This window comes from Babylonia areolata, chromosome 3, assembly GCF_041734735.1.
Source record: "Babylonia areolata isolate BAREFJ2019XMU chromosome 3, ASM4173473v1, whole genome shotgun sequence".
NCBI lineage: Eukaryota > Metazoa > Mollusca > Gastropoda > Neogastropoda > Buccinidae > Babylonia > Babylonia areolata.
This window is the reverse complement of record NC_134878.1, coordinates 54,376,365-54,386,069: the sequence shown is the minus strand read 5'-3', so window position 1 is coordinate 54,386,069 and position 9,705 is coordinate 54,376,365. Positions and strand designations below refer to the sequence as shown.

The 9,705-nt window shown below is 36.1% G+C and overlaps 1 protein-coding gene across 1 annotated transcript in view; it reads right to left on the bottom strand.

The window, feature by feature from the left end:
- The window catches only part of LOC143280118 (uncharacterized), a 97,149-nt gene extending 90,640 nt beyond the window's left edge, over nt 1-6,509 (bottom strand). The window contains exons 1-2 of the mRNA XM_076584672.1: nt 6,454-6,509; nt 5,482-5,641 (exon numbers count right to left, since the gene is read on the bottom strand). Of these exons, the coding sequence (XP_076440787.1) occupies nt 5,482-5,565 (84 nt within the window). The 5' untranslated portion in view covers nt 5,566-5,641; nt 6,454-6,509. The remainder of the gene's footprint in view (nt 1-5,481; nt 5,642-6,453) is intronic.
- Between the last annotated feature and the right edge of the window lie 3,196 nt (nt 6,510-9,705).

Here is a 9,705-nt window from a genome sequence, read left to right as displayed (position 1 = left end):
AATTAAAAAAAGAAGCCTAATTATATGCAAACTGCATTTACTGTTATATTCATATTTTTTGTATTCTCTAAACTTGGCACTTTGACCTCTTATTCTGACACACCAACAAGAGGAGTCATTATTATCATTTTTTGTTCAAATAGGAACTTCTTTTGCTAAGCATGGAATTTTTATTTATTTTGCAAACGTTTTGGTGCAGATAGTAAAAAAGGGAAATTACTCTGTAATTAATGCTAGGGGACGTAATTTATCACAAGTGAGTCTTGAAGGCCTTGCCTCTCTTGTTTTTTTTATTTTTTAAACACTCTGAAAATGGTATCAACTAAATATTCTACATCTTTATCTGTTTGTCTAACCAGAAACAGTATCAGTTTTCAAGTAATGGCTTTATTTTCGGTGTTGTTGTTGTTTTTACTCAAAACCGATTACCATTCAAATCATTATTTTCACTCTGTGCTCAACAAAGTTTCAGTGCAATTGTCAAACCAGTTACAAAAAAATTTTAAAAGCACAACATGGCATAAGCACAAAACCAAAATTTCATGCAGAATAACAACACACAGTTTACTATGTATGTCATTTATGAGAAAAAAATGAAACAGAATACCTTTGTATTATGTCATAATCTAAAACTTATTTAAGTAAAAATAATCAGGGCATGTAACCCATATGTTCAACACTGTGCGAAGATGAGCATGAGTATGGGCATGTACTCGTGCTTAAGTATTCATGTGTGTGTGTGTGTGTGTGTGCACGCATGTGTGCATGTGTGTGTGTGTGTGTGTGTGTGTGTGTGTGTGTGTGTGTGTTGTTGTTGTTGTTGTTGTTGTTGTTGTTGTTATTTCTTTGCGTTACACACCATACCATATAATTGTTTCTTTGGTAATACTTTTTACAGTTACTGTAAAGCGTTTTGAGCATTGGAGGGTGCTCTTTATATTTCTCTCTTTTTATTATTAATACTAACATTATGATTATTATTATTATCATTATTGTTAGCATTACTATTATTATTGTATAACATTAGATTCTGTTTCTGCCTTATACAATATATATTCCATAAAAAACAGTGTCATATATAACAACATACATGATTAGTACGAACAGAAATCTTTAATAACAATAATGATAATAACAGTAACAATATAATAATCACAACAACAACAACAAAATCAACAATAAAATATTAACGCTATCCCATCCTACACCTTTCTAACTACATCTTTAGAAAGATACGTAACTCAGTATCATCCATTTTTCATGTGCATGATACATTATGTAACTTACAAATCATACCCACCTCCACCACTGCCATTTCAGCCTCCTTTCCTCCATGCCTGTTCCAGCGGCACCCGCTGCCAACCTAGAACTGTTGCTTGCCTGATAATGGACAGCCACACCTACCACAACTCAGCATCCAACATCACCCCCTCTATTTCCCTACCCCTGCTCCTGGCTAGCCAAAGCTTCCTCGTGGAAACCTTTGAGTGGCATGCTCTCTGGAAGCCTAGCTGGGCTAGCTGTTGGTTTTGTTTCTTTGCTTGTTTGTTTGCATCCTAAATTGTTTTCTTTTATTTGAAGAGAAGTAAAATGTACAACAAAACCTGATTCAGTGCACAACAGGAACAACAACAAAAAAACATATTTGATGAACAAAAAGCAACATAGGTACTTTCTCAAAGGGGAAAAAGGTCTTTCTCTTGTGAATACGAGCTTACAGAAAATGACAGATGCTAAAGCGAAGACTGAGAGACGATAGAATGGTTCAGCCTAGATCTGGCTACAAAACAAAAAAATACTTCTTCCATGCTGCATTTCATGGTGCATAAGCCATATTGTTTCTCAATCAAAGAATATAGAGAATCAACAACGCTAAGCGTATGTTGCCAACATTTTGTGCGTAGCAATAATGGCTCAATACGAAATTGTATTGATCAACAATTTGACATTTGAATAATGAACTGACATCAGAAAGAAAGAGAAGATTTCATAAATAATGTGAATAGATATGCAAGCATTGTACCAAAAGTTTGCCCAACACACTGGCAAACAACCTTTTTTTTAAACAGGCAAAAATAACCATGCAGTATTAAACTGAATCACAAAAAAGCAAATACAATATTAGTCCAGTTCTCAACCTGCATAAAATACTTTGATTTTGTATGTCATGAAAGCTGACTCCAAAATTACCAAGCCATAACATACAAATATGTACAACAAGAGCACAAAATACTGATCTATAAAGTCATTTGATTTACAATTTTTTCATCACAGTAGCATGAAACAAGCATGCAATTAGAGGCATGCAGACAGTCAAAAATAAAAGCAGATGAAAAACAAAAAGAAACATAACATATTCCACTGGTCATATAAACTATCCATCAAACAGCTTGTTAACATTCTTTCTTTTTTTTAACTGATTTTTTTTTCTTCAAAAAAGGACAAAACTGTACACATTTCAAAACATGTTACTGTGCGATAACAGACCTGAGGTGAAAATTCTGTACATTTCAAAATATGAATAACACATGAACCCATTACAACCAAACTATGAATGCATTGCATGCTACAACAATTCCTTCTACAAAAAGGGAATTCATTAATCAGTCAAAAGCCAATTTTACCAGGTACAAACAGTTGGTTTTTTTAATTATAAAATAAAAAAACACAAACTGCAATAAAAAAAAAATCATCAACAAAAAAGCCATTCTTGAAACAAATAAAAGCCATCATTAAGTGTTCAAAATGCACACAAGAATAAACATATACATGCATGTTCTTTCTGTATATTCTGTACAAGCTCCCTGATAACCTCCGTCATTCTGATTCCCTCGCATCTTTTAAATCTCGTCTCAAAACTCACCTTTTCCCTCAGCAATAAGTTCAATTGTGGCAGGTCCACTTCCTTTCCGTTAGGTGTGCTTGACTATGTGTGTATACATATGTATGTGTACATAACTACATGCATGTATATGAATGTGTATTGTGTGTGCATGTGTTTATGTAAGTTTGTGCCTGCCTATGTGTGCGTATGTGTTAGGGTAGCTGTTAGATACACATGTATGTTAAAATGTATGTATGCAGTGTGCGTGCGTGCGTGCGTGCGTGCGTGTGTGTGTGTGGTCACATTTTGGTGTGTGTATGTAACATAGATATAATGTTTTATGTTATCAAAATCGCTTTTGTAAAGCACCTAGAGCAGATTTCTGGATAGTGTGCTATATAAGTATCCATTATTATTATTATTATTATTATTATTATTATATTCGTGACTCACAACCTGCAAGAAGACATAAGTTAAAGAATTTCAGTTTTCCATCATTACTTTAATAAAGATCAGATTCATATTCAATGAAAAATGAAATTTTTTAAATGGTTTCAAAACAAAGTTGCATGCAAATCAAAATGTACGGCACATTTCATTGAAAACTTTTTCTTGGACTTAATAAACATAAATATCATAATAATAATTTTACAATCCCAGTAATGAGAGCATGTGTTTTCACACACACACACACACACACACACACACACACACACACACACACACACAGTCACAAATATTACACAAACTAAAACAGTCTTATCTGGTATGTAAACTAACAGTCTTCAGATCATACATGTTTGTGCACCTGATTACTTCTCCAGAGTTCTGAGGCATCTGCTTTTGTCACAACACTTCATTAAAAACTGGAAGTAACTTTCAGCTTCCTTGCATCAACAGCTGTCTGTCATACACAGCTACTAAATGCATGTGTTCACAAACAAAAGATACTCTCACATGTGTGTATGCACACACACACACACACACACACACACACACACACATACGCACACACACACACAAATGCCACAGACAATCTGATGGAGACAGAGTGTGAGTGCTGAAGATACAACAGAGACGGATACACACTGACACAGACAGACAGACAGGTACAAACAGAGAAGACTGAGTCAGAGAAAAATTGTACAGAAACATATACATGTTACAGGAAAGAAGTACAACACACTTTACGTGTCACCAAAACATTAAAGGTATAACAACTTGACAAATCACAATTATTTCATTATCTAATCGCCTGAACAGTCTCAGTTCTAATGATCTGCATAAAAAGTCACCTTCCAGATCCATCAAAATATCAGCTTAATATTACTGTCTTTCACATTTACCTGTTAAAATAAAATAAAATAAAAACACTCAATTTTTGACTCACTTGTGTAAACAAAGTGAGTCTATGTTTTAACCCGGTGTTCGGTTGTCTGTGTGTGTGTGTGTGTGTGTGTGTGTGTGTGTGTGTCTGTGTGTCCGTGGTAAACTTTAACATTGACATTTTCTCTGCAACTACTTTGTCAGTTGACACCAAATTTGGCATAAAAATAGGAAAAATCCAGTTCTTTCCAGTCATCTTGTTTAAAACAATATTGCGCTTCTGGGATTGGCACAAAAAAATAAAGAATGAAGCCTAATTATATGCATACTGCATTTACTGTTATATTTATATTTTTTGTATTCTCTAAACTTGGCACTTTGATCTGATATTCTGACCCAACAGCTAGAGCAGTCATTATTATCATTTTTTGTTCAAACAGGAACTTCTTTTGCTAAGCATGGAATTTTTATTTATTTTGCAAACGTTTTGCTGCAGATAGTAAAAAGGGGAAATTACTCTGTAATGCTAGTGGAGTTAACTGATCTTTCTCATCTTAAACATTATATTTTGAAACATGAGAGGCAAGGCCTTCAAGACTCACTTGTGATGCACTTTTTAAAAAAAATCCAAGCTTTTTATGTATTGAGTATAATTTCAAAATGTAATGTTTAAGATGAGAAAGATCAGTTTAAAGCAAAGTAAGTTCCCCAGCAGAGTAATTTCCCTTGTTCTGCTATCTAAACCAAAACGTTTGCAATAAATAAAACTTCCATGCTTAGCAAAAGAAGTTCCTGTTTGAACAAAAAATGATAATAATGACAGATCCTTTGTTGGGTCGAATATCAGATCAAAGTGCCAAGTTTAGAGAATACAAAAAATATAAATATAACAGTAAATGCATTATACTCAATACCTAAAAACTTGGATTTTTTTAAAGTGTATCACAAGTGAGTTTTGAAGGCCTTGCCTTTCTTGTTGTTTTTTTTGTTTTTGTTTTTAAATTAAACAGATTCATCAACAGATCACTTAAATAAAAGAACATGTCATCATAGTGGTGTTAGTCATCAAAGAAAAAAAAACAGTCAGTGATCAAAATACACATTCAAACTCAAAGCAAACATTAGCATTTATAAATATGAAGGTGAAAACACGAGTAAACAGGGGCAAAAGATTTATCAGATCATACTTACTTTTCCAAAGAAAGAGATTCAGTCAGTGATCGAAATGCACATTCAAACTCACAAGCAAACATTGTCATTAATAAACAAGAAGGTGAAAACATGAGTAAACAGAAAGTCTGTGCGATTATCAATTATCAGGCCAGACTTACTGCCAAACTCTGCCTCTCAGATGCCAGCTTTGCTTTCTGCTCCAGTATGAAGCTGTCGATATCGTTCCCCACGACAGCGGCCATGGCTGGGGCGACTGTTGTTTTCCAAGACTTAATCCTTGAAGGCACTAGGCCTTTACTATTACATCTTGTTCAGTTTCTGAAAAAAGAAATTTAATTTTGTTTTGTTTTGTAGTTTAGCAATTAGTGGTACAACACACAGCTGCTCTAATGATATCCAAGCACTGGAAATGACCAAGATTTAAAGGAAAACGGAAAAAAAATTGAGAGACAAACACACACACTCATAATAGAAAGCAGCACACAAAACAGTATGAGCATAAGAAAAAAAAAACTTTTTTTCAGCAAATAATAAAAGTCACCAGCAACAATTAACAGAAAATGGCGGTGGGGGGGAGGGGGGAGTGTTCCGTTACAGATCTACATGCAACTAGAAAATTTTGATAATCTATTTTTAAAACTGAAGCATTTGAGGAAGAGATATTGTTTCATTGCACTGGTGTTCTGTCATGGGATCAGTTTCAGCATGAGTTGTGGCAAGATTATGGAGAGTATTTAAAGAAAAGAAATGATGAGGCTCGCTGAGGAGGCCAGACAAATCAGTGCTTGTTAAATGCCTTACACAGATTTAGAACATGCACAGGTAAAGATAAACATGCTTTACAAGGACACTATCTCAGTGTGTTCAATATGAAACGTACATTAAGAATCAAATGCAAACGCACTCAAATAGTTTCCCATGAAATGTACTGGTTCTTAAAAGCATAAGTTCTTATTCTCATTCTGATGAACCAAAACTGGCAGTCCAAAACTTGTCATTGGTCACAAATTTCTTATTCATCTTCCAACTAAACCATACTTGTAATGTGTTCTGAAAAGATAATAAACTGATATTATTCCTCTTTGACTTATGTATCAATATCATATTTATCACAATGTCAAAATACATACAGCATTAATAAGTCCTGAGCTTTCTTGCTGGTCCCTGCTGTTCACAGAAGGGAATGCTGAAAAGAAACCATTAAACAAGGAGAGTTAATGGGGTGTGAAGTGGGAAGAACCCTGTATGATAAAAAAAAGGGAGAAAAGAAAATTACACAAGCACACCCACGCACACCCACGCACACACACACACACACACACACACACACACACACCATGCCATATCACATGCAAGAGAGACAGCATGCATTTAAGAAGGGCTAGGGCATAACAGCTAACAGATTGGAGCATCAGGCTTTCAACCTGAAGGCCTTGGGTTTAACCTGTTCAGTGACAGAGAATTTTTTTTTGTTGTTTTTAAAGTGCCCTTCTTTAAAGTGCTCTTCCATTGCCAGGGAATCTCAAGGATTCAGGGGTAACAGATTATATATATAAAATCTAGCACAAAACTACAGGAAATAAAAAAAGAAAGAAAATTTTTTTTGTAAATGAAAAAGAATGGGAATTCTGATTCTGGGCTTGTTTCATGATAAATTTGAATGCAAATAACTGTTGAGGCATTTAAATGTGAATACAATAATGTATGTGCAACAAAGAAGTCTATTTCCACATCTACAGAATGACATCCAAAATGAAAACAAACAAAATACAACTGGAAATGACATGCTTGTTGTCACTTTATACCCACAGATGAAAATAAAACAGGTAATTAGTCTGTGATAACAATCTAACTCTTGCAGACATATAAATGAATAACTGTCCTAAAACTGACAAATATGGGTTTAATCCAAATTAAAGATAAATCAGATACTCAGAAACTGCGTAGTCATGCTTTGCGACCACAATTCGTTCCCTGACAAAGAAAGTATCTTTGATGGCACTCTCTCAGTCCATACTGCACATGGGCAACAAAAATTGTCTGCTGTGTGTGCTAATTGCTTCCTCTGCAAAGAATTCTGTTATCTGGTGTCACACAGTCCACAATCCACAACCATGCCCCCCACCAGTTTCATCACTTTCTTTCATCAGACAAGAGAGATGTTTCTCCATCGCCAGATATATCTAGAATCATTTGAACAGCCTTCAAAGTTATTTAAGTCCACTGACTGGGACCACTGTCTCTGCTTGTCAAAGGTTCCGAATGCAACTTTTACAAATGAGGCAATCCCCCTTTCCATGCATGTTCCACATGATCCTCTTGGCAAATCATTATTGAGAAGAAAGGAGTCTTTTATCTCATATATGCTTATTCAAATAGTTTTTTGTTTTAAACACAGACACATGAGGCTAACTGTTCAGCCCTTTTATGCTCATTGAACTAAATTCTGATGAAGGAAAAATCAGAATTGATGCATGAAGTCAGTGGACATCTAAGTTATAGGCACTATGGCAACAGTTTATGCACGACATTAGCCGACATAGGCACTGGGTTAAATCACAGCTGCACCTAACTGTAAAGTGTGGGGATTTTTAGAGCTGGTCAACAGATGTTGAATCCCCTTTATAAGGTTAACTTAAGCATGCATACAAATTCAAATCATATTATGTTATTGATCCTTTATATGTCAGAGCTTGATGAGCCATGAAAGAACCCAGCCGGTATCAATGACCAAGTTATTTAGCCTACTGGCGATATTACAGATGAGAGGATGAGGAAGTAGAAGAAGGACCCTGAGAGAGGGAGAGAGACTGACAGACAGACAGACAGACAGACACAGAGACACATAGAGAGATTGAGAGGGAAGACAGACAAACATGACAGAAAGGCAGACAGACAAGTGAGAGACTAAGAAAGACAGATATATCATAAATAAGGTAGACATTGGTGCAGACATATACACAGTCACTCCACAGTGACATCACTGAGACAGACATTTGCAACAAGACACAGAGAAAACGTCACTTCGAGAATACTCATAGTAAACAAGCTCTTATTCAAATAACATAACACGCATTTCAGTCATAACCAATGGCCTTGCCAAATATAAACTTTTTTTTTCTTTTCTTTTTCCCGCAGTCACTTCGCGCTCTGAACTGAAGTTGAACGAACACGTTTTTTGGTTAGCAACGGTGTACACAAAACGCAACCACACAGGAAAAGTTAACGTAAGATTTCGGAAAAATGAAAGAAAATGACGAAAAAGTCACTTACTACATGACGTTAGACGAGTATTCTCAGAATGCGCAACATGTGGAGCATTCACCAATGTAAACTGTGAAAATAAACACTGGACTGAGTATTTGGCAACATGCCGAAGAAGTCAAAAACTAAAGTACTGTGAATCAAGGACATGCGCATTCTTCCGGAAGTCAAAAGGGGCGAGAAGTACGTCGCTACAAATTGAACCCAAAACAAAACACGTCACTCACACACACACACATACACACACACACACACACACACACTGATCAAACTTTAGAGCGTTATAAGTTAGGTTATGAAGACAATACATACCTTCGGATACGGAGTATTAAAAAAAATAATAAAATTGAAAAATAAAAACAGAGAAAGAGAGAGGGGGAGGGGCCCGGGAGGGCGGGGGGGTACAGTTCGATTTGTTCACACTGGCACTTTGATCCGTCAAAAGACATCATCATATGCTGTTGTTGGTGGGTTTTTTGTTGTTGTTTTTTGTTGTTGTTGTTGTTGTTGTTTGTTTTGTTGTTGTTTTTTCCAAAGCTGTACTGTACGGTACATTATGTATATGTCTCATCAAAAATTTGAGGTTGTCTTGTCAAATGAGTGGCTACTTATGAGAGCGAGCGTTCGCGTACAGTATCCATGAGTGAGCGAACTTGAACACGTGTGCTTATGCATACAAATTTAAAGGGAAAAAATAGAAACTAAAAAAAACAAAATCACGAGACGAGTTCCAAAACAAATGTGATAACATCTAAAGATACACATCACAAGAATCACAGTGAAGCGGAGCGCCACGTGCGCGTCTGTTGCACATCAGTCAACCTTTGAGAGTCAAATAAGTAAGCAAATCAGTAAATAAGTCACACACACACACACACACACACACAGAGAGAAAGAGAGAGAGAGAGAGAAGGGAAATCAGTCAATGGTGATCGTTCTCCCACCACACTCCAGTCACAGGGGTGATGGTCAGTGCAGTCACCGCAGCAACAGGAACGCCAGACATGGCCATCCACGTCAGGCTGACGGACGGACCTCCGTCGGACCCCGAAACATCAGCCAGATAACTTAAGGGCGCATCACAGACCCAGCAACTGAACACTCCCGACATGCGGTCA